The 26,891-nt window shown below is 41.8% G+C and overlaps 1 protein-coding gene across 3 annotated transcripts in view; it reads right to left on the reverse strand.

Annotated features, from left to right (window-relative positions):
- Positions 1-26,891, reverse strand: part of RARB (retinoic acid receptor beta) — a 694,360-nt gene that overhangs the window by 132,601 nt on the left and 534,868 nt on the right. For all 3 annotated transcript variants that reach the window (XM_070239010.1, XM_001494115.6, XM_023620840.2), the window contains one exon: positions 4,098-4,246. In XM_070239010.1, the coding sequence (XP_070095111.1) occupies positions 4,098-4,246 (149 nt within the window). The remainder of the gene's footprint in view (positions 1-4,097; positions 4,247-26,891) is intronic.

Raw genomic sequence — 26,891 nt, forward strand, 5'->3', positions numbered from 1 at the left:
TATTTTGGTATAAAGGAATGGGGAATTGCTGAAAGAATACTACAAAAAGGAATACTAAGATTATAACTGATGTTACATCATTGTGTGCAAAAGTCATTATAAGTTAATGAAAATACAAACAATAACTAAGCATATATACCACTTACTATGTCCAGGCGCTATTTTATGTACTTTATAGTAACTCATTTTATCCTCACAACAATATTGTGAGGTAAGTGGTATCATTCCCTCCATTTGTCCAGATGAGAAAAGAGAGACACAAAGAACCAAAGACACTTGCCCAAAGTCACAAAGCTAGCAAGTAGCCTAGCCAGAATTCAGATCCTGCTGTTCTCACTCTAGACTCCATACTCTTTGAAAGCTACAAAAACTGGAAATGTACAATATAATGAAGGCCAAAATTGTGCATAAAGTCTAGCTATGAGCAATGAGACTGTTCCTTAAAGACACATGAAAATCAGTTTTATTACTTTATATTGTCAAACCTTCTTGGCTAACCACACCACATATTCATTTTATGTACTCTTTGTCCCCTGCAAAATATTGCCAGCTGGAAATCCCCTAAACGGGGCATCCCGTGATTACATTGTCATGGTGATGCTGTATAAACACAGCAGCCACTGGCCATTCCCAGAGGTGGACCACAACCTATTCATTAAATTCTGAGGCTGAGACCACCACCTGGTTCCTAGGAGGATAGAAGGTCTCATGAGACCACCACCTGGTTCCTAGGAGGATAGAAGGTTTTCTTCTCCAAACAATAATCAATAAGGTCATCCTCGTCATGACAGGCAGAAGTCACTTCTTTAAGAAGGGGATTACTTCCTAATGATATAAACAGGGTTCTGTTTGGGAGTCCTAATATAGAGCAGAGGCTCCCAGCCCAGAGTAGTGATCTTTGATCTCCAGCCAAAGGATGGGCCAGCCCTCATAGGTCAATCATGGCCCAAGTGCATCTGCTAATGGTGTCATCCACTATAAACAATCAAATTAAATATATGCAGAATTCCAGAAAAGAAGTTGTTTCTTGATTCATTACCTTATTATCACAAGGGAGAGATTGCTAATAGACAGTCTCCAATAAGATTAAGCTTTTATAGACTAACAGAGCTTAAATTGATATACCTCTTCCAGAGGGCATTTTGGCAATTTGTATCAAGAGCCTTAAAAATGTACAAAGCCATTAACCTAGAAATTCTACTTCTACTAATTTATCCTAAGGAAATTATCAGATATATACCTAAAGGCTATACATTAAAGCATTATTTATAATAGAGAAACATTGGAAACATCCTAACGGTACAATAATAGGGGATTAATTAAATAAATTACGATATAATCATAAACCACTACATTAACAGCATAACCATAAAAATTATGCAGTTGTTTAAATTTTGGTTGTGAAAGATTATTAAATTTAAAAAGCAGGTTAAAACCAGTATACAGCATAAAATTCTATTTTTATTAAAAACAAGAAAAGAAAAATAACAATATGCATATACTCATAGAAAAAGAGGTTTAAGAGGAGTTTTCTCCCAGGGTGGAACTATAGTTGTTTTAATTTTCTATTTTTCATACGATAAATTCTGTATTGCACTGATAATTTTGAAAAATGATAAAAGTTATACTGAATTTTTTAAAAGTTACATTTCTTTTTCTTTGGCTCTTACACTATTCTTTTGTCTTCTCATTCTTTTCGTTCTGTGAATCTTGTCACTTTATTTTCCAAGCAAGCCAAAATGCAGATCAGTCTTCCTCAACAACCAGTGAGAAAGGCCATCCACGCTTTCAGAGACCCACCCACAATACAAAAATCCTCAAATTTGACGACTGGCTGGCGAGTTCATCTGACCTTATTGGGCTTATAATTCTATTAAAAAGATATACCGCGGCATGACTCTGAACAGCTTGACCAAGTTTATCAAAGTGGCTTGGGCTGGTGTGGGTTTTGTTTTGTTGGGGTTTTTCCTAAAAAGAGTTAGAATCCCAAATTTAAACAAGAGGTCAGGGAATTAGCTAAGAGCAGATTAAAACAGTTTGTACTGTACAGATTGTGAAACAGCTTAATATGTAGGGCCTGGAATCTGGCACGAGAAGAGACATCCTGGATAATTTCTTTTCCCAGGGCATAACGGGAGCAGGTACGCTGAGATATAACATACCTCATGAAGATTTCTGGACATGAGATGACTTAAAACTTTTTGAAATAAAGGAATGTCTTTTCATTTAACTTTTAAATGAGCACCAGAAAATGATTTGTTTAAATTTTGCACAACAAATGGACAAAGTGAACCGGTATTCCACTGAAGACTTACCAAATCTCAGGATAAATTTAAGTAGGTTCAGCTAGGGGTTACCAATAATAAACTAATAATTAGACACACAAGTGTTTTGCTTTGTATCCAGCTGCCAACTGGCTGCCGTGTTAACTTTCTTGATCACCTTATCTGAAGCTACTGGAGGAAAGGGCATTCCTTTAAAAGAACCAACACAATCCCAGAGGTAGAGAGGTGTTCCTAAGTCTTTAATGAATTTCCTCAAACTGGCCTTACTCTGTAAAATAATACATTTATTCAAATGATTTGAAAAGAAGGGAAAACACACATAATTTCTTTGAGGGGCTGAGTGACATTTATGGGTTTGTTCAACCTACATCGGTAAGCACCCACTGTATGTCAGGCTGTGTGTTAGGTGCTGGGCGATAGAGCTGGGGTCCCTCTCCACTTTGCATTCATAGGCAATTAGACATAAGGCGGCAGACTGAATGCAAAAACGACCCCAATTTTCCTCCCCATGTATTCCTGCCTCTTATAATGTGAGGCAGGAATTTTTTGCAGCTCCTCGCATTAAGAAGTTGAGTGTATGTTTCTACCTCATGAGTATGGACTTGTTCTGGCCAAAAGCATGTATCAGAAGTGACAGTGTGCCACTCTGAGCCTAGGCCTCTGGAGACCTCGTGTGCGCTCCTGTTCTCTATTCGGGAACGCTGCCTGTGCAAACAAGCCAGGGCCAGGCCAAGGGGAATGAGAGACCACATGGACGAGAGCTGAGGGTCCCCCAACAGGCAGCACCCTGAAGCAGAACCAACTAGCTCACCTGCAGCTGACCAGAGACACGCAGCCATTCAGTTTTAGGATGATTTGTTACACAATAGTGCCTAACCAATACACACAGTAATAATAAGTGCTAACTCTGATAAGCCAAATATAAAACGCCATGGAGCACTTGATGGGAGCACCTGTAATATTATTCCAACATGTTTACAGTTACCGATGAATCACACAATTTAGATATATAAACAACAGACCTGAAGAACCATCAGAGAGAACATAAAGGAGCTGTATATCGAAGGAAGGGCTGGCTCAAGACAGCCATAGTTCCTTTGAAAAATTGTCTGTGGACGAGTTGGATTTACCTATGAAGTCATTCTTTGTTTCTTCTCTCTCTTTAAAAAAAATAAGAAGCTCTTTCACTCAATTAAGCCCTGTTGGACTCAATAACGATTGTCTAGCTTGATTCAAAGCAGCCATATCCTCTCTGACACATGTGCAGCCTCCACTACTCTGTAGGCTGGAATTTTAAATCCAGCTCCCCTGAATTTATGACACACACACAGTAGCAAGTCCCTACAGGCTGGAAATCAAACTGTAATTCAAAGGCCACAGGGCTGAGGAAACAGCCAGAAGATAAATCCCAATTTCAACCTTGGATTCTCTGCAAGTTGATTCAGTGGACTGTCAGTCATATTTAAAAATAAAATAAAACTACAAAGACACCAGACAGCATTTTCTAACGAGAAACACGATGATGCTTTTCAGGACTCCTTCAAAAGGCTCTTGTTACCTGAAAAGAACTGTTACGTATTATTTTGAAGGCCCTAGAACATTCGGCCCCAATCAATCATTCGCAGACGTTTCTGAATTTTTAACTAACGAGATATAAGGAAGAAATGAAACTATCAAATACGACGAGCCCACCACACTGATTGCAGGTGATGTCACAGATGTCAAAGCAGCCCATTCCTGGAGCTGGCTGCGTCACCTCCATGGAGCCCGTGGAGAACGAGAGCGCCTGGGCACAGAGGCGTGGGTACTCACCTTACACCCCTCACAGGCGCTGACTCCATAGTGGTACCCCGATGACTTGTCCTGGCAGACGAAGCAGGGTTTGTACACACGAGGGGGAGGAAGTGGAGACGGAGGGCTCGGGACGAGTTCCTCAGAGCTGGTGCTCTGTGTTTCAATAGCTATGATGGAGATGGGGCAGGGGGAGAGAAAAGAGAAAACGCATTTCAGTTCAGTTATTTTTCACCAGTGAATTCATAGGCCTCTGCCCCAGATTCAGCAATAACCCTAGCAGGGACAGACTCACAGAAACAGTTGTCATTGTAGGTACAGCAGAGGGGTATTGACACTGACGTGGGGCTCTACAGTTTACAAAGCACTCCCATCCGTCTCTCTTGTTTGCAGGGCACCACAGCACTGTGAGGGAGAGAAGTTCATCACCACCTTACCCTCAAGAGAAACACAAACTAGGAGGAGGGCAGCCACCTGTCCAAGATCAACAGGGCAGCGGCAGAGTCAAGACACAAAGTCAGATTTTACCCAACCGCAAACCCCAGGCTCCGTCTACTCTTCTATTTCCCCTAGCTTCTGAAGCACTTTGAGTCTCTGAAATGACTTGTTTGATCCTGTTGCTCACTTAACCAGAAGTAAACTTCCTTCAGACAAATGAAGAAAATGCCCAAAGCAACCACTCAACAAGCAGATGCGAGGGCCTTTAGCACGTGGCTGTAACTGATCCTCATTAATAACACCATTGGTAAGACACTTGCTGCCCAAAAACTGCTCTTTGGACCAGCAGCATCAGCATCACTTCAGAGCTTTTTAGAAAACATAGTATCAGGCCCCAGCTCAAGTCTGTGGAAACAGAATCTGCATTTTAACAAAACCCCCAGCTGACCGAATGCACAATTAACGTTTGAGAAGAACTGGGTTACACTAATGATGGCACACAGGCATGTTGCTCTGTATTTTAGAGTTAAAAATACGCGATCCCCCATCTCATTATTTAACCCCTCAAATTCCACAGGAAATAGGAATTCATAGAACTGAAGATCCAAGTCTTCTCCCACCTTTACTCTCCAGATTTATGTTCAAAGTCAAAGCAAGACCCGGCCCAATTCCTATCACAAGCAAAAATGCTCATTAAGGTATGATAGAAATGGGGAAGGGAGTAACTGAAAGTGGTTAAAATAATGTTCTAGAACCTTCCAATCTCCAAACCACTTTACAGTATACAGCATGTTTCCCAGAGTATAAAATTTCCAGTTGTCCCAGATTATAAGTTCTACTGATGGGATTGTCCTATAGCCAAGCTTCCAGCATGTCAGGTCAACTCTACCCCTGAATATGTTGTTAATCCATCCTCATCTCCCAATCCTGCTACCACACAGGCTAGTCATCCACCTCAGTTACAGCCATTGCCTCTTCACTGTGCCTACTCTTCTACCCTAGGTCCATTCTCCAAACAGCAGTCAAGATAATTGTTCGAAAAGTTAAAGTCAATCCCTCTCACTTAGCTGCTTAAAGCCCGCCCACGGTCACCAATTAGCTCAAAGTCCAACTCCTTACTAGGCTCTACAAGGCTATTCATGATATGGACCATTAGCAACATCACCAAATTCAATGATTCTCCTCATTTATTGATTTCTAAACACTTGGCTTTTCTTCTGTCTCTTGAATAGGCCAAGCTCTCATACCAATTTACGGCGATTGCACTAACCATTTCCCCTACCTGGGAATTCTCAGACCTTTACGGGTCTGGTTCCTTTTCATCTCTTAGATCTTAGAGCAAAGGTCACCTCCTCAGAGATGACTTCTCTAAGTAAGATGCCCTTTCCGACTCCTACTCACCCTATCTCATTATTTTATTTTATTTTCTATAAAACCCTAATTAGCGTCTAAATTTAGAAAGTTTGTGCACAATTTTATATTACACCTCTGTTATTCCCCAAGTATGGGTTTCATGAGGCCAAGGAACTTACCTACACTTTTTACAGCTGTGTTCTGGACCTAGACAAGGTCCCGGCACATATGAGGTAGGCGATCAATAACTATTTGTTGAATTAATACGTAAACTTTTTCCTTTTTCTTCTTCATTCCAAGCACTAAATGCCCCTCAAAGTTATTAAGTGATAAAATTGGAAATCAAATGGCTTTAAAGTGCTCATTTGCTTCCTTAAAAAAGTAATTAATTATCCCTTTGGAATAGAATCCACTATAATTACAGCATTTTCATAATTCAGAATAATCTTGGAATGAATGCCTTAAAGTAGTGCAGGTCTACACAGTAGATCAATCTGTTACAGTCTTTACTGGTTAGAACCCAGGTTTCTGGGATGAAGACAGCACTTCCTCTGGATAGCCCGGCACAATCACGGCCAGTGTTCTACAGACAGGTTGGCATCCGCTATCGGATCAGTTCTCAAGCTGTAAATGCAAAAGCATTCTTCCCACTAAGCCAATCAGCTTCTCTGAAAGCAAATGAGTGATGACAACAGCACAGTCATGCGTCGCTTAACGACGGGGACACATTCTGAGAAATGCGTCATTAGGCAATTTCATTGTTGTGCAAACATGATAGAGCGTACTTATACAAACCTAGACAGTATAGCCTACTACACACCTAGGCTATATGGTACTAATCTTATGGGACCACCATCGTATATGCGGTCCATCATTGACTGAAATGTTGTTATGCAGCGCATGACTGTACTTGTTAAAAGTACAAAATTATATATTGCTCTTAGTTAAAATCCAAGAAAACAAACACACTGAATCACCCACAAGCCTTTCACTCAGAGAAAATCACTGTTATCATCTTGGCATATATCCTTGCAGACCATTTTTCTATGCATATAAATGTTTTCAATTTGTTTACTGAAGTGGAATTATAGTGTAGATTCTGTTTGGGACTTTGTTTAACTTGTGTCATGAGTTTATTTCCTTGTCAATAAATATTTTTCCTGCAAAACATTCCATTATGATGAATATCTTTGTAGCTAATCTCAGCACATCTCTGACTATTTCCTTAGGAAAAATTCTCAGAAGTAGAATTATTAGTTCAAAAGGTATGGTTAGCTAAAAGTATCTTGTTAGTTTTTACCTCATATTGATAAACTGCCTTCTGGAAAGGCTGTGTCATTTTACACTCCTAATATCAGTAAATGAGCCCTTTCTTAGATGCCTCCAAGATCTTTTGGATGGCTTTTATTTGTGTGCCTCAACTTCACCCAAGTGTTCCAGCAACGCTGGCAGAGCCCTGCCCCCACCACTGTGATCAATCCTGCACCGTGTTCTCCACAGAAGCAAAGTGTGTGTGTTGGGGGGGTGGGGGTTGTTGTAATGTTCTACTCGCTCATGTAGAACAGCTAATCTGGTTTGTCTAGGAAAGTTGTAAATAGAATTCTGTTAGGGCTGGATTCAGCTGTCACAGCTATGCCCTGAATTTCAAAAGTGGGTGGTAATTTCCATAAATATGCCACTCCAAGTACATGTACTCAAGGCAGTCCAGCCTTTCACCCTTCCGAAGAGAGGAAACAGAACTGTGGGCAATTTAATAGTCGAGAAACTTGGGGCAAAGTACACACAAAGGGGGAGCCCACCAAAATCCCAAAACATTTTACAAAGGTTTTGTAAAAGCCGTTTTCTGTGGATAAGAGTCATTTATAACAAATGAATGAATCCAGAAAGCTTTCCTGAATAGTTGCCATGAATGAAAATATTCTATTGTAAGCAACCACTAGTGCGGGCTCTGGACTTTTATTAAGGCTGTGGTGATTTCACCAGTAATGCTATGAACTCTCTCATGTTTGTACAATGAACATTCATGTGTTCAATCGTTTCTTTTCGCTGAGTGGCTGTAACACGCCAGGCATTATGCTATATGCTCTGGATGATGCATGGTATAATCCCTAAGCCTTGACAAGTTTGGCCTAATAGAGAGGAAACCAACAACTGGAATAAAACACAATAGTTCCCAAACTTGGCTGTACATTAGAACTACCTGGGGAGCTTTCAAACATCCTAATGTGCAGATTATATCCCAGACCCATTACGCCAGAATGTCTGGAAGTGGGAGCCAGGCACCAGTATTTTCTAAAAAATATAGTCCCAGGTGAATCCAAATTGCAGCAGTTTGTGAACTAATGACATAATATAACAACAGAGGTCTACAGACCTCATTCAGCCCAGGAAAAAATCAAGGAAGTCTTCCTGGAGGAAGTGACCAGGCTGTATCTTGAAGGATGAATCGATTCTTTCTATTATAGTTTGTAATTTGAAGCGTACAAATACCATAAATGAATCCCACACAAACAGAAAACCCTTACACACGACAAGAAATAATCATCTTCAGAAAAATTTTCTCACTGGTGGTAAAGAATATTTGACTATCTATATTCAAACATCACCCTCAAAATCAATAACCTATGGTCCTTTGTTTCCTCTGGGTGGCCTATAACATTGAGAACATGCAAAGCAAAAAAAGAAAAAAATCTCGGGGTGTAGTCAGGTTGCCAAAGCTAGCCTTAGGCAAACATATCAAAACAAGTTCTAGAATTACAACCAGGATATGGCATCAATATAAAAGCAGATTCATACTTTAATGCAACCTCTGGCCTTTTTGGTAATGTAGCAAAACACACTTTGGCAAAGTTTATTAGCGGTCCCCTTCGCCTGCTGCCCTCCCTCCCCCAATGAAGACAGTGGGAGATGAGCGAGGGGGACAGCCTGATGGCTCCCCTCTCACTAGTCAGGTTTGGTATTTAAGGCAGCTAGAGTGCCTGGCCATTGATCTGTTCACTGTCATCCTGTTTAAATCAATAATCTATTAGTCCCTCTAAATTAGAGTTAGATTCATCAAATGCCCTTGAGAGGCCTCATTTTGTTCCTTATTCCAGGCAAGCACAATCAGTCTAAGGAATGATAAAATTTTTGCTCGAAAACTCTGCAGGCTCAGCAGACAATGTGTCCCATATTAGCTCATTCAGCGATCTCAAGCAGGCCAAAAAAGCAGTTTTTAGACTTCCCAGGGGAAAAAGAGGCTTGTGTCATTCAATAAAAACTGCACTCCAGCCATCCTGATGCGATTTCAGTTTGGGGAAGCAGTCTTTGTGGAATAATTCGATCTGATTGTTGCCTCCTGCTTTTATTTATTTCCTTGCTTGCTTACTGACTGACTCAGTTCTGTTTCATGGTCCCATCCCCAAAAAGCAGCAGCCTCCAAGGTGGCATCGAAACTGCTAACCCGATAGGCTGCCCTGCTTTGTAAGGGAACGGCCAAGACGAAGTTCTGCTACTCGGGCAAGATGGATGCTTGGCTCCCTGGGTCCCTGCCCAGAGCAGAGTCAGCATGAGGGATGCTGCGGGAGCTTCTCTGGGCTCCACACATGCGAAAGGAGACAGTGAGCCGAACCAAACCTGCAAGAACAGAAGCTTCTAGCCCATAATTTAAACTTCTCCATCCCTGCAACACGGAGATGGCTGTCACTAAGGAAAACACAGCTAGACTCACTTTGTTGTTTAAAAATTCATTGCAAGTCTGGTTTGCCTCTAAATCAGTGCTTCTCAAAGTGTGGTCCTGACCAGACACCAGCAACAGAATTCCTGGTGCTAGGGAGGCTGGCATTTGCTTTAAATTAGTGATTTTTAGACCATCTATGGTAAAGAACCACTTCTTCCTTTTTTCCTCCCCCTAAGCCCTCATGGACTGACAAAATTCAATAAAAAAGAATCCCTAGAAAAAATACATAAATAAAAATGACTCCCTAGAAAAGAGGAAATAAGACAAAAATGTCCAAAACACAAACTACAACTTAGGGGGGAAAAATGATTTAACAGACATGAAATTACTCTGTCAAATTGCTGTAAAAGTTTCTGAATCCTTGCTCTCAGTTTCTGCCCTTATCTCCTCATGGCCAGGCAACAGGCGGCTGAGGAATGGGCACCCGTGGCAGATGGCATTTCGAGATGCGCTGTCTGAAGGACTTCAAACTCAGAGGATGTCTGCAGACACAGCAAAAACAAACTAAGCGAAATCGCCACCGACTGAGATGGTGCCAAAGCAGAAGCCCAGCGCTCTCAAGTGACACAGGTTTCTTAAACACTGCCACAACTCTGGGGGTGAACTCATTCCCAAAATAAAAGCAAAAAAAATTAATGCTGTTGCCTGTTAAGAGGACTTGGCACTTAGGAACTTAACTCTCCTGAGAAAACACAGTATAAATGTCCTTGTTGTTACAACACACCTGAGTGTCATTTAAACACACAGAAAGGCTCCAACAATAGGTCCCTTCACAATTCCTCACATGCTTGGCATTTTTCTAAAGGTTAGATTAGGTAGCAGATAACATTTTTAAGAGAGAGCCCAGTATACTACTTTTTTCTTTGTGAGAACTAATTTACTGCTGGCTAAACCATGTTGACAGATTTCAGGATTTTACGTGGGGCTTGAGTAACGGCAGGCAGGCATCATGCATTATGAAAGCCCTGCCTTTTTACTAGAACCTTCGATGATTAAGACAGTATTTTAACGCACTCTCTGGGCAGCTGAGCCTTAAAAGCAAAAGGAGTTGTAAAGCAAAAGGCATTTCCTGCATGGCCCCAGGAGGATTTGGAGCCCAGAGCTCCGGGACCGGTGGAAGGGAGTAATTTCAGCTAATTAAGGGAGAACAGCAAAGTGTTGCATTTGGTCAAAACGTTCTGTTGGCCTTCATTTGTGTTGGCACCGAAGACAGCCGCTCTGGAGTTTTCCCCCCTTTTTCTGAAGATTCACTGCAGGACTGCAAGGCCCACAGCTCACATACATTCGGGAGAAAGTCAAAGGAAACGCCAAAGTTCAACTAAAGTACAAGTAATTAGAACCAGATCTTCCACTGCGTGCGTGTGCGCATGCGTGTGCGCGGGCGCGTGTAGACATTTTATTAAAATATAATTTACATGCCTCCAAACGTTAGAGTGGGGGAAAAAACCCTCCATCCTGTCGCTCATTTAATTTTCCTGTCGCCTCCTCGGGAGGGGGGTCTGCTTTTAATCATCCTTCAGGAGAAGCGGTTTGTTTCCATACACAAGGGTTTTGCAAATCTGTGAATCGAATTCTGAAATTAGGTAATTGCCAAACAAGAAAAGCTCTGCTTTGAAATGGTCTTGCCTCACTCTGCTGCTGGCTTTGTTATGATTAAGCAGCTCCAAGATTAGTCCCGGGTTTGGGGCAGGCAAGGGAGGGCGGGGGTGGAGAGAGAAGGAAAACATCATCGCGGGGCTGTGGCAGTCTTGACTCAGTAACCTGCCCGTGACCCTGAAGAAGTGTGTGTTTGCCCGGGTCACCCGGGATCCTGGCCGAGGGCTGGAGCTGGGTTATGAGAATCCCCGCTATTCTGACCACACATGCAACAGGTGCTGAACACAGACAGGGGACAAAAGCAGGGGCGCGGGAAGACTTTGATTTTCGAGTCCTTAAAGCAAGCCTAGCTTTTCCAAGCGCGCGCCCTGGCCCGCAGCCTCAGCATCAGCATCACCTGGGAACACGTTTAACGCCAGACTCCAGCTCCACCCCAGGAGTGACTGCCGAATCAAAAGAGGCATTTTAACAAAATCCCCGGATAACTCCTATGCACATTAACAACTTTTGAGACATCCTGACATAAAAATGTCTCGTTACTGTCCTAACCTCCCCAGAATCCCAAACATTTTGCTGAGTCAATTTGGCATTGGAACTCCCTCAGCTTCCCCTTGCACAGGTCCTTGCTAAATCCTCCACCTTGTTAAGTACTTAATATATTAAGATCTTCGGGCTGTGTGTGTGTGTTTATGCTCACCAAATGTCAGAAGCCTTCCTCCTCTCCCACAGAACTTTGGCAGTGGATTTTAGTTGGCAGTGGGTTCAAAGTTGCACCGGAAGAGCCTGAACTAATAGTATCTACTATTTACTGAGCACTTACTGTGTACCAGGGCCTGCACTAAGTGCTTCCTACCATTAACTCATTTACTCCTCCCCAAAACCACGGGAGGAAAGGGACCAGGAACTCTGCACCTTAGAATCAGGAAATTCAAAAACACACCACCAATCGCAGCCTTTACAAGAGATCTAAATGGCTTAATATACATTACTGTTATTTCATGAAAACTCACAGGTTTTTTTTCTCATTTTCCATCTCTCGTTTCCTTTGCTAGAAACATCCCTGGATGTGGTCTGGTCAGATCTATTTACTCGAATCTGAGAACTGCAAAACTGTGTCCCTCCCTTTCTTTTAATTCCTGGCTATAATTTTCCAAACACTGATTTAATTCCAGACGTGGTTAAATTTGACAAGATAGTTTGGGCGCTAAAAAGAGAGAGAGCGAGCTCAGGATCACTAATCACTCTGGGTTGCAGTGACACCTGCCTGGGCTCACGGCCAGCAGCAGAAATTATCCCTGGGACTGACTTTGACCACGGGAAGTGCTGTCATATTTTCATAAGGGACCATGACACGTTCAACACCTACATTTCATTTTTATAATATGCTTTCTTGCTTCAAGGAACATAGTGGAAAATTATCTCATAGGTTGTTTTGGGTGACGTTTTTAACAGACGGTGCTTTATATCACTATTTTCTAGGACATACTAAGATAGCTTATGACAGCGTTCAAATAAATTCTCCCTTAAAATCACTTAACGGGCCGACATATCTAACTACTTATTAATGATCTGAACTGAGAAGAATCAGAAATGGAGCTGCATTAACTGAACAAATGCTACAACCAGTCTCCGGAGTCGTGTGTACATGAAGCTAATTGCATCGCATTAAGGTCCCCCTGAAGAGTTTACCTCGACACCAGCTGATTCACTTCTATGTCCCACTTCTAACCAGGATTCCCATAATTTCTAAAAAGTAATTATTGCACTAATGAATGATATTCTATCGTCTGTTCAAATTTCCTGCACATGAAGTGGATTAAAACAGGAACATTCAAATATATATCATCTCAGATACACAATTCCTCGCTTATGTACTGGAAACATATTTGAAAACCACATTGATACTAGCCTTACAGAAAAGTAAAGGGGGCATCATTTTTGGAATATTTAAGGAAGATGAAATGAGGAGGAAAGTACAATGAAATTGGGCTCTGTCACAGCGGGATCCTTGCCCCTCTTCTGAGATGTGAGAAAGTTCAAGTGAGATTACACCAGAATTTAGCCAAAATCCTCTTTTTCAACAAAATAATGCTCTGCTTACTCGGCCATAAATTTGCTACAAAGATTTTTTGTTTTGTTTTGTTTTGTTTTTTACACGGATACACTCATAACAGTGGCCTCAAAATAACTCTGAAACCAATAGAATCCTCCCTGTGTGGGTTTTCTTGGTTCCTAAAAAGAACTAAAACGCCATGAGCCTGCCGAAAACTGTGTGTAGGAAGCGATGGGAAGGGCCTGGGTTTTGCTGCCAGATGGACCTGGATTTGAATGCCTCTCACTGATTTAATAGCCACACACTTTTCTTTACTCCTCTGAGCCGTGGGATCTGCTTCATGAAAATGCAGACAATCCTAAAATTCCTGTTGGTTAAAGGGACACAATGTTTGCAACCTGCCCGGCACCCAGTAAGTGTGCGATGGCCATCCCACCTCCACCCCCACCACACACACATTTTTCTCTTCTAGCTTCTTTAATCTAGGGCAGCGCTTCTTAACCAACACCGATTTTGCCCCCCTAGAGACACTCTGCAATGTCTGGAGACATTCTGGCCGTCTTAACTCGGGAGTGCTCCTGGCATTGAGTAGGTGGAGGCCAGGGATTCTGCTACACAGCCCACAATGCACAGGAAAGCCCCTTGCCCCCCAAAATGAATTACCTGGTTCAAATTATAAATAGTGGTGAGGATGAAAAACTCTGATCTGGGGTAAGGGTGCTCCTTGTGGGGAGACTTCAGGACAAAGTGGTGGGACTGCAAAGAAAGTAATTTACAGCGGCACCAGAGAAGTAGACATTGCACGGTCCTAGGAGACACAAGGCATAAGCTCAGTTCTTAACTCTGCCTCTTACTAGCAGTCACTGCACCTCCCTGAGCCTCCGTTTCCTAATCTAGAAAATGGAGATGACAAGTAAGCGTACTACATTGCAGGGTTTACACTTTGTAAACTATGAAACTCTATAAAAACACATAAAAATAATAGCTAACGCTTCATTATTAGAGAATTTGGGGAAAGGTGGGTAAGCCATATCTTAATAATGAGACTAATATTGTGACCTTGGAAGATGACAGAAACATCTCTCGAGTCCAGTCATATAATAACATTACAACAATATTAATAGCTCCCATTTACGGAGCATGTACTATGGACGAGCCACGACCCCCATTCTGTTCTAAGCATTTTAGATACATTAATTCATTTGATGCCAATAACGACCCTAGGAGATAGTCTTAGTATTTCTTTTTGACCAGAAGAAACTGGAAGCACAGGGTGGTCAGAACTTGCTCAAGGCCATACAGATGGGAATTGATGAGCAGCGATTTAACCGCAAATGCTCTTTGGTTCAAGAGAATGGGTGTGACCCACTGCTGGGAGAAGACAATGACATCCTCTCTTAGGACTGGGCGGAGCTTTTTGGCAAGAGGCTGGCAAAGTCCCTGGCAGCAAGTTTGAGAGCATACAGACTATAGAGACGTAGGGACCAACAGTAAAAGTGGAAAACTAAAAAAGAAAGAAGCTAAGGGGACAGCAATAATGCCGTTTTTTCTTTCCAGTCAGAGCAATAAAGTAGGAAAGTCCCCCAGAAGCAAACACAGGAATTAGAAGGCACACACACATGCACACACACACACCCCCACCCACTCCCAAATCTTCCTGCTGAGAAACCACCCCCCAGCAGGCAGAATGGCAGCAACTAAGACCCAGGTTCCAAAGGCCTTTGGCGGTGGTCCAAGGGCGTGTGACTACACACTGTCAGGAGCAGTAACTCAGGCCAAACGTGGCCTGCACACTGCCAGCTTCAGGACTCTGCTGGGGGGATGGGGAGGGCTCTGGGCTCCTCACTCCTAAACTGGTTCTCCTTCTCTTGCCAGTGAGCCATAGACACTCCCTTAACCAAAGTTTATTTGGCACAAGAATGAAACCAACATCCAGAATTCTAAAGTTGTGAGATAGCTCTTCTGTCACCGTCTGCAGATCTGGCTCGCCCCAAATGAGGAGCTAAACTCCTCTTTTCCCAGGAGCAGCGTGTGTGGGAGGCGTGACCAGAAGCAGAGAGAGGGAACATCCTTAGCGAACATTCTAGTTGACTACTATGAAGATTTTATTAGAGCCGGAGATGAGTATAACGTATCAGTTCAAAAGGATAGGCTTAGGGATATTTTATTTTAAAAGATTCTTAAATTTCTATATGGAATTTTTCAGATTATAGAAATGCTGTAACATTATTGATTTTTTTTCAGAACGGTGATTTTTCAATAGTTCTTGATGTGAGAAGTGATGAGGATTTTAGGCTGGTTAAATTTTAAAACTGCAGATGAGAAGCAGGCTCTGAGGACTGAAGTTTGATTGCCCTTTGTTGAGAAACATTTACATTTGTAAGGGAAACCTCCATCTGTAAAGATGCCTCCCTCTCTGTGCCAGCAAGAAGTGGGATGGCCTTATCTCTGGATACTCTTAATGGGGAAGGCAAGGACTTAAGTTGGTTACTGTCTGGCAACCTCATGTAACTGACCCCCCCAACATCCTCCTTTGTCTTTAGCTGAAGATAGTATTTAGGGTGGTGGCTTCTGGCCTTTACTTAATCCAATTTGATTCTTGTCTAAAAGTTGTGGGACCACCCAATGGCCAGACCCCACCTGCACTGATACCATTTTAACTTTTTTACATGTTCTTTCCTTTGTCTTGTAAAGAGATGGCTCACATACCTATGCCTTAAATTTACCCTTACTCTCCACCCATGTTGGCAGCAGTAGCGGGGGCAGCAGCACCTCCTCCTGCCAGTGGGCCCTGTCCCCACGCAGCAGCTCTGACTGCCCATGGGTCCTGTCCCCATGCTATTCCACACTATTCTCTAAATAAAAGAGCACTACTGCCAGATCTTGAGAGTCCAAGAAATCTTTCTTTCAACTCCTCGGCTCACTGACCCCACATCAAGAAGGATGCGAGTTTCACAGTGTTTTAATTTTAGTTCTTAAAAAAGAAATCGCTAAGGAAAACTTAAAAAAAACAATTCAAAGAAATTTTCACCAATCTTCCAAATGTGAACAGTTTCCAAGGCTCAGGTCTTTTTGGATATTCCTTCCTTCAGGGAATTTTCCATCTTTACAGACAAGTTGAGACATGTGGTTGGAAGTGTGAACTCTGGAACCAGCCTACCTAGGTTCAAATCCTAACCCTCCTACTTACGAGCTGTGTGACTTTGGGCAAGTCACTTAACTTCTCTGAGCCTCAATTTCTCCTTGTATAAAATGATAGTATATCCCTCATTGGATCACTGTGAGCATTAAATGCTAAGTCATTGTAAAGCGCTCGGCTCAACGCCTGTCACAGTGACACAGCAGAGTTATCATCACGAGTGTATCAAGGATCATGCTCACGCTGATGAACCTCAGCATTATTCACCATCTCATCTTTCTCCCACACATCAGCCTCATGGCTTGATTTGCTGGCCTTTACTTCCATTTTCTCTCTCGAAATAGTTGTCCCTCCTGATGTAAGAGATTCTCCACAAGCTAATTTGAGTAAAGCAAGTCATGTCAGCTTTGCCTCCTTACACACTCTCTCAGCTGTCCCTGCCCTCCCAGCCTCTCAAGCATTAATCCAAACCAACACGACGGCCCTCTCACCCCGTGGGTTTTCCTGGCTCATTGCCAATCTACGCACACAGAACCCTTAGAAACAGCCTCCTGACACACCTCCTTACCACAGCCGTCTCTCCTTTGAGAGCCCTCTGTAGCTGCTGAAAACCCAAAGTTACAAACCTCTGGATGGACCACATGGAGAGCCAGGCAGCACAGGGCAGTGATGATCAGCCAACAACATCCAGCTGCTGACCCATATTTATTGAGCACCTGGCAGGGCCAGACACGGTGCTAAATGCTGAGTTATAAAGACGTTAGAAGACACTGTTCTCGGCCCACACAAATGGGCAACTAAAAATACCAGACGGCCAACACAGTCCCAGCTGGAGGAAGGATCCGATGGGTGCCCGAGGCTGCCAGGACGGCGCATATTACTAGCACACACAAAGGCTTCGGCCACCTTGCCTTTAAATACTCACTGCTTATCAGAGTGCCCTGTACACAGCAGGAGCTCCATCAATGTTGGTTGAAAAAAATAAATAAAAGACTGAAATCTGCACAGACATTCTTTTTTTTTTTGAGGAAGATTAGCCCTGAGCTAATATCTGCCACCAATCCTCCTCTTTTTGCTGAGGAAGACTGGCCCTGAGCTAACATCCGTGCCCATCTTCCTCTATTTTATATGTGAGATGCCTACCACAGCGTGGCTTGCCAAGCGGTTCCATGTCCGCGCCTGGGATCTGAACCAGTGAACCCCAGGCCACCGAAGCAGAACGTGCGAACTTAACCACTAGGCCACCAGACCAGCCCCTGCGTAGAAATTCTTATATGCACTATCGGATAAATGATGATCATCTCAGCCAGTTCAGCAGAAGCTGCCAACAGCACACATTACATGGTGGTGGGTAACTGGAGGTGCACCTTCACTCACATTACCCCACTTGCTCCCTCATGGCAAAAGTGTAAAGAAGAGTAGGATTATCATTATCAGGTTTTTAATCTCCATTATTCATAGGAGGAAACAGAAGCTTAGAGAGGTTAAATGACTTGGCCAAGGTCACACAGTTAGGAAACAGCTTGATCCAGAACTGGCCTCCTAAATCTACATACAAGATTATTATAAATGAGAAACAAAGCGCTCATTTCTACTCTAAAAGCCATCTTACTAATTTTTTAATGTTTTAAGACAAGATCAGCACATTTTTCCTGTAAAGGGCCAGATAGTGAGTATTTTAGGCTTCTTGGGCCATATGGTCTCTATCACAGGCATTCAACTCTGCTATTATAGGGGAAAAGCAGCAACAGACAAGATAGAAATGAATAGGTGTGGCATGTTCCAATAAAACTTTATTTACAAAAACAGGCTACAGGCCAGATTTGGCTCAGTTTCCTGACCAGTGTTAAGATAAAGGAAATTAAAACTATTCCTTCTTATAGTGACTGCACATGTTACTATAAAATGCATGCTTTTCTTTGCTTCCAGGGTAAAGACAGCGTATGATAGCCATATGTCATAGAGATGTGGGAAATATTTTAAGGATGCTAACACTACAGTATATATATATTTATACGCACTATAAATGTGTAAGGTCTGCACATTTCCTTCAAAACTAACCTCACGTATACATTTTTATTAGTTAGGGAGGTCAATATGTCTATCATAAATACATTTTAAAATTCCTTCCTACATATTCTGCCTATTGGGATTATTTATCATGCCTTGTTCCCTGGCCTAGAGCCAGGTAGAATATGGGAGTTTTAATACCTTTAATCCATTACATGGATTTTTTTAGAGCTCCATAAGACAAAATAAAATGCACTCTCATGGTCATATATGCAATAAACCTGATATGCCACTTAATATTTCATGTCCCATTTTATATTTCATCTGTGATGGTTTCCAGCTTTCAAAGTGCAAAATGACACAATTTCAGCCATCTTTCTGCTCCAATTTTTTTGTTTAGAGAACTCCTAACAATCCATAAACGATAAATTTCCCTGTGGATCTGGAGGGGTGATTATTATTGCTCCCCGATATTCTGAAGAAGTATTGAAATAATTGTTCACTGACATGCCGCCTAGTTTATGGCAATGTGAATTGATCATGTTTATCCTTATTAGGCCATGTTACCTTGTAGTGAAAAAGGGGTGTACATTTATTTCTACAGCTAGTTAGTATGGTCGGTGGTCTCTGAAGATGGCTGCTCAATGAGCCACACCTCCAGGGTTCCACATGATTGCATAGGTCCTTCTTCCTGAATCTGAACTGCTACTGTGATTTCTTTTTGATCAACAGAATGTGGCAAGAGTAATGCTGTGTTACACACGAGGCTAGATCGTAAGAAGCCTTGCAGCTCACTCCTTGGTTTCTTGGAATGCTTATTCTGAAGGAAGCTGTGGCAAAGAGCCCTGGGACCACCATGCTGTAAGGAAGCCAATGTCACAAGAGGAGGCCATGTGGAGAGAGATGCTCAGGCAGCCTCCAGCTGTTCCAGCAATCTCAGTTGAGGAACTGGACATGTGAACAGAGAAGCTATTTTGAACATGCAGCCTAGTCAAGGCTTTGGCTGAGCCCAGCCCCAGCACCAGCTGATTGCAGCCACATAAAAGACCCCAGGCAAGACAGAACTTTGAAACTTGATTGTGGTTTTGTTTTTTTTTTTTTTTTTTTTTGAGGAAGATTAGCTCTGAGCTAACATCTGCTGCCACTTTTTGCTGAGCAAGGCTGGCCCTGAGCTAACATCCATGCCCATCTTCCTCCAGTTTATATGTGGGATGCCTGCCACAGCATGGCTTGCCAAGCGGTGCCATGTCCGCACCCGGGATCCGAACCGGCGAACCCCGGGCCACCAAAGCGGAATGTACGTACTTAACTGCTGCGCCACCAGGCCAGTCCCTTGATTGTGTTTTAAGCCACCAAGTTTTGGGTTGGTCTGTTACATAGCAACAAACAACTGAAATTAATACTCTAGTTATTATGAATTGAAGACTATTTATGTGGAACCTTGAAGAACCTAAGGAAAGGGCCCACCTCAACTCTTTCAGAATCTGGTAGGCAGTCATTTGACATCAGAGGCACTCTCCCAAGTTTCGCATGCATTCCTGCCAGTTATTAGAGCAATGGAATAATTCCATCTAAAAATAACTGAGAAATTCTAGATGAAAAGGAGGATGATAACTGCTCAGCTATGAATTCAAAGACTGTAATGATTAAAATATCATAGGATAAAGCTCTTAAAAAATAAAAAAGTCGACCGTAATGCAATGGGTCTCTTTTTTTCTCAGATTGCTTATAAAACTCATTCATATCCACCCGAGCCCACATGTGAACACCACCTGCCTATCACCTGCACACACCCTCTTTTATTTTGAGATGCAGATGTCTGCTTATAGGGTCGTTGTATTTTTATTTGTTCCTCCAGGGGAGAGACTGAATTCTCTTCCTCACACTGGACATTGCAGTTCAAAATAACAGTGAAAGACCTGCAGGTAACAGGCCATAAGACTCACTTGATACCCACTAAAAGAGTTGAGATCACTTGCTCTCTCTTACCTTTCGTGAAACATCTGTTTCACATGAGCCAGCTAAAAGTGCATACATCTGTAAATAATAAGCTTGTGTGTGCACATAATTTAATGAATTAGGACATAAAAAGGAATTGAACAGTAGGGGCACAGCAATTAGAGTAAGTGCCCATTTTGTTAAAAATGTATTGTTTCCAGCTTTCGGTTGGAAACCCTTTTATTATTCTGTGGGTTCTGAGGCTCCCAACCTCCCTCCTTCCCCCTCCCCGCGAAGAAAATAGGAGTTTACTTTGCATAGTTGGCAGAGGGAAGGAAACCCTCATTATGCAAACTAAGATGGGAACTTCCGATTGGCTTTGTCCTACACAAGAGTCCTGAAATGTACCTGACCCCTCTGTGCCTGGGAATTCACTTCTGTAAAACAGAGCAAGAACAGTGCCTTTATCTTCAGGCTGCTTTGACCATTAGGTGACATCATTCGTTTTATGCACTTGGCATAATATGCAGATAACATGCACTTAATAAACATGATGATGATGGTGATTGTTTCATTTTGATAAAAATCAGTCACCAACTTAAAACCATCAGAGAGGGAAGAAAGACAAATCTTGGTTCAAAGGTTTCTCTTGCTTGTTGATTTGGTCGTATTTCTATTTACTTTCTTCACACCGTTTCTAGGGATGGACAGAAAAACAGGGGAGGGAAGAGTGGTAATGTCCTGGTTAACAGGAAGTACCATCAGAAAATTTATTCCTAGGATATCAAAGTCAGTGCCAGAAGCCCAAGGAAATATCCCATTCTCATATTTTCAGGCCAGTTTTCCAGCTAACACATTTAGAAGGGCTTGCCATAACAGCCAACTTGAACCTTTCATTTTCATGGCTCCCTCAAGTTTCTGTCAGGTGTTTTGAGTGACCCAAAAATATACAAATAAATAAAAGCAGAGACCACTTGAGATGCCCTGAATTTCAAGTTCATTTTCACTGAACTAGACTCAGCATATTTCCCGAGCACTCGCTGTGTGCCACGTAGTGAGTTACAAAGCAGAGCACACATATATGAGCAGGAGAAGGCACTCAGGGGAGATAGAGCAAGGCATTTTCTAGAACACACACTGAGGCTTCCAGAGAGTATGGCCTGTTCCTCTCTGCCTCCCTGAAGCTTAAAATGTTTATCTGAGTTGAAAGCAACTCGAAAATGTTGGAAGATACTCTGTGTTTATTTGAAAACCAAATAGACAAAGGTGTGGAGCAAGGGACTAGAAACTGTATTCTACCATGATAGGATTGCTACAATGAATATAATTGAAATCCAGCCACCTGGGATTCTGTGAAAATCTTGGTTGAGCTCGCAAATTAAGTGTTAGCAAAGTAAGCGCTAAGTATTTGCCAGGCCCCAGGAAAAATAGTTCCACCCAGAAGGAAAACAAGTTAACAATGACTGAAATCGCCACCCTACAGTATTCTGTTGACATTCTCCTGCAGTCTATTTACCATCCACATAAAGAGATAATTAGAGCTCCTTAACAGCAATAAGAAAGAAGAATAAAGGCTAAAGGAAAAGGGAAATAAAGAGGATGAACAAATATTGAAAAAATATTAATAGCTAAAGTATTTAGAGCTGTGTTGTTCAAACCATAGCCACTAGCCACATGTGTCTACTGAAAGTTAAATTAACATGAAATAAAATTAAAAATTCAGTTCCTCAGACATATTAGCCACATTTCAAGTGCTACGCATGGCTAGCAACCACCATACTGGACAACACAGAATTACAGATATTTCCATCACTTTAGAAATTCTACTGGAGAGGGCTGATCTCTAGTATAGTAAGGGGTGGTATGCTCGAACATACCCATTGACACCCACAGTTAACTGAATGCTGACCGGGTACTATACTAGCTATACCAACATTGTACTACCACTGGGAAGACAGACGTAAAGGACACAACATCTGATCTCAGGACTTCCCAGGTTAGTAAGGGAACCCAACCAATGAAACCAAGCAAAAACACACACACACTAAGCAGAAATGAGTAGAAACACAGAAAACAAACCCAGTCACTTTAATGGTTAGTGTGATGGTGGGTATCCAGGTGCTTCCTTGTAAAATTCTTTCAACTTTTCTGCATTTAAAAATTTTTCATAATAAAGTATTGAGGGAAACATCTATTTACTGAGTATTATGTGTCAGGTACTTTAAATACACTGTCTTATTTAAGTCTATGATAAGCTTGCAAGGTAAGCATTATGGATCCATTTTACAGATAAAAACAACTGAGGCAGCTTGGAGCTCTAGTTCCCACAGCAGGGGCGGTACACAAAGCGCGCCCAACTCCACTGTATCACACTGCACTGTCCCACACTGTACACACTGTGACACATGGCAGCATCTTATGGACTTCGATCTACTTCCACCTAGAACCCACTACGTGACCTTTAGCAGGTCACTTCAATTCGTCCACCTGCTTCTATTTCCTCAAAATATATCATTCAACAGCAATTAGATTTCAAACAGAAGAAGCAGGTAGAAAGAACATGGCATACAAAAATCCAAAATACAGAACAAGATGTTGCATTTAAAATATATTTGAAATCACTGAAATAAGAGCATTATGCGAGAGGCTAATAACCATTATTACTATTAATGTAAACTTCACTAAAGAGTAACAGTTTTCTTAGGTTTGGGCCCTTCTAAACAAAATGGATACTTAAAATAGGTGGCAAATACTAAAACATCAATTTAACTTCATTATATCTGAGAAAGTTTTCTTCTCTCCCTCCTTTTTTTTAAGCAATGGAAGACACAACAGTGTGGCTTAACGAAGAGGCACCACCAAGTCGAGCCCATCAGTGCCCACATCAGGATGAGGGTTATGAGTGAGCCAGAAAAACATGAAAAACCTTGTTTCTCCTCTGTCACCTTCCTGTGCTTCCTCAGTAAATACAAGACTAATCCTGACCCCAACTCCTGTGAGCTCTAGACTGCGCCTGCGCAGCCTTCAACAAACAGGATGGAAAACAAAAGAACAAAACAGTAAAATAGCCTCAGAGTTTCTTCCATGATTTAAAAGGCTGTGGCTTCTATTAGAAAATAATGTAATCAGAGGAAATTATGTGAGTTCCAGTTCTTTACCCTCTCTTTTCCACATTTCCCCCCAAAACCAAAAGCTTCCATGGTCCTTTCATGTTATTATTAAGACAAAACAATTTTTCAAGAATCCTTCACTCAGCTGGCAGAGATGACAGTCTCACTCCAAAGCGGATGACCTGCAAGTGAGTAACTGCACATGGAGGATGAAAAAAAGAGTTTCCTGGGATTTAAAGCCCTGCTCTACAACGTACTGCCTGTGTGACTTCAGTCGCGTTACTCACCTTCTCTGAGCCTCAATTTCCTCTTCTCTAAAATGAGGATAATCCTGTCTTCCTCACAGAATTATTTGTGAGGATTAACTGATAATAATGTACATACATTCATTAGAGTAGAATTTTGTTAAATATTTAACCAGCCAAAAAAAAGAAGAAAACTAACTAAAATCCCACAATAGTTTCTCAATTTAGCCTCTATTGTCAGAAGACAACATTTGCTTTCTGATTATAGGGCATATCAGTCATGATTGTTATGGTGGACTGACAACGGTTGCACATTCTTTGTCACTTCCCCCTTGAGAGGGAGATTTATTGACACTGGTCTGGCCCTGTGATGCTTAACCAATAAAATATGGTGAAAGTGACTCTCTGCCAGCTCTGGATCCGGCCCTTAAGAAGACTGGGAGCGTGTACTTCCTCCCTCTCAGAATGTTCCCTCTCAGAATATTGCTGCCATGCTGTGAGAAACACGAGACACATGCAGATACTCCAGTCAACTGCCCCAGCTGAGCTCTCTGCCAGCAGCCAACCAACATGGACTGCCCGCCATGTGAGGGAGCCGCCTTGGACTTCCAGCCCCATTGAGCCCTGGATACTGCAGCCTCAGCTGACAGCATGTGGAGCAGAAGATCTGCCCAGCTGAGCCCAGTTCACCCACAGAATAATGAGGTAATAAACTGTTAGGCCACTAGGTTTGGGGGCGGTTTGTTGCACAGCAATCAATCACAGAAACAATCAGAAAGAAATGATTTTTAAAAATCTAATCTAATCAGGCCTAACCCCAAAAGAACATTATTTAACAAACACTCCAGAAACATCCATATGAGAGTCTTCAAGAAGCAATTTTGGAAGGTATCCACTTATTCCATTGCTCAAGATAAGTTTAAAACTCCACTTTGTAAACTACATTTAGAAACTACCTCTGAAGCAGACACATACAAAAACTTCATGCCTGCTCCACTGTGACAAAAATGTGTGACCCACTTGATCACCCACCTCATGCGTGAGCTGTGGTTCTCAGTGGTTTCTAGTTCTTTCTATAAGCAATCTCGGATTCAAAGTCCTGAGGAGATCCTTACATTTGTGTTATAAGAGGATTGTGTCACAATGACTTGTGTACACAAGTTTCTCCCATACACTGGGAGTCCAGAGAGAGCAGGGACAGCGTTGGATTCGTCCTGGTGTCCCCACAGAACAGACCAGGGAGCCTGGAACATGGCAGACACCCAAGAGCCATCTGTTGAATGGAATCGGCAAGAGCTAATCCATCAGTGAGTAATAAAAATGAACGGCGCCCCTGACAGCATCTTTGGGCAAAGTGTATTGTGACAACTTTGAAGGTGACAACACTCACTTGTAAAAGTCAATCATCTGTAGTAAATCTGGGGGTTTGGTAAATGGATACAATTGAATCAGGACTACAGTGTTATTCAAACTGTGACAAACAGGAAGAACTGTCACCTAGGTTATGAGCCACAGAGAGAGGAACCGTTTGACTGAGGAAAAGAGATGCCAAATAAAACAAATACCGTTCACTATTAGCAAAGGCATAGAAGCCATAGGTGTCATATTGAAATCAGAAGGTCTACTCAGTGACTTCTGAATGTTTTCAGGGCAAGAATAGAATCCTCATTTACATTATCTCTAATCTTCCTACAAATCCTGCAATGTAGACATAATTATTCCCATTTCATAGCTGTAGAGATCGATCCTGTGTCAAGTCAGGCTATTTCCATTATCTCAGACCATCAGGCAGTGATGAGGAATGCAGGTGGAAAGATGCATAGGAGGGTAATGGATGTCAGTGGGAGTGTGGACAAGAAGCAGTAAAACTCTCAAAGTGACAACTTTTCACAGCCTCTGCTTTAAAGGCAAGAAAATCATTACACCTTCTTCTCCAGAGAGCTCTCGATGTACTTGCACTGAACTTCTGCCCACTAGAAGCCTGACATGGGCTTCTGGAAACTCTTGCCCAAGTGGCAGACACCTTATTCGTCTGCATCCTCCAACTTTCTCCGCAAATCCAGACCTGTTCATCCTATCTCTGGTTCCTATTGTTTCCTCTGATAAGCAGGGCCCCAGTGAACAATTAAAGCTTTCAATAAATAATCTCTAAGCACATTCATTTGATTGACTGTTATTTGATACAGCAGTTAGTTTCAATGGGGCAGTTAATATTGATCACATAAAGTACTCCAGACAAACATGAAACAGTTCCAGAACTCCATGGATTATTACCCTTTATCTGCCAGTCATCTGGGTTACTTGTAATGGTCACGGAATTTAAAATCAATAATAACAATTAGTGTTCTGTACACCCAAACGGATGAATCATGTGAAATGGGTTTTCATATAAAATCAAAGGTAAAGCGGGCCTATAACATAGAAAAAGGTTCTCTGATTTTCCAGGACACATTTGGCAAAGTACTTTCAGACAAGTCTTCAAAACAGACAGCAAGAGAGAAAGAAAGGTATTTAGAACAGGCAGCCATAAAAACGCATGTGAAACCCCTGACAGTCTTAATCCGGAAAGATGAAGCGTAAAAGATAAAAGTGATCAAAATGCGTGCTAACAAACGTAGTAAAATTAACGGGACTGGCAATTTACTTCCTCTGAGATGCGCTTCTGGCTACCTTTTCGGCTTCCGATTCATAGTGATTTTTTTGTAATAAAATGGCAACAACGGTATTTTAGCTCCACGGCACCACTACTGTAATGTCTGGATAATTAAAATGCAAAGCAACAGAGAAATGTTTCATCATTAAACTGTAACCAGCGCGCTATGTGAAATCATCCATCCCAACGACTTGTTTTTCATCAATTATTTGTTATTTATCTGATGTAAATATAAGAAGAACTAATTAAAATGTATGCCTTTTTATACAGCTTCTTGTCATTAAAGCCAATGAAAGCATTCTGAGGACCATAATGAAATAATTATGTTTGCCTTTAAGAATTCTCTTCAATAACACATGGCAGTACTGAGCTAAATTAAAACATCAGGAACTAAATTTCGCTAGCCTCCATTTCCATTTTAGTTAATTATACCCCCAAGCCTTCCAATAGACCAGACCCTAAAAAATCTTTTGAAGCTGAACCGGCCTTCAGATCATCAGGCTTTTTATAATTATATATAAATTACGTATATATAAATAATTATATATAATTGTATAATTTA

Source organism: Equus caballus, chromosome 16 (genome assembly GCF_041296265.1).
Source record: "Equus caballus isolate H_3958 breed thoroughbred chromosome 16, TB-T2T, whole genome shotgun sequence".
In the NCBI taxonomy this organism is placed as follows: domain Eukaryota; kingdom Metazoa; phylum Chordata; class Mammalia; order Perissodactyla; family Equidae; genus Equus; species Equus caballus.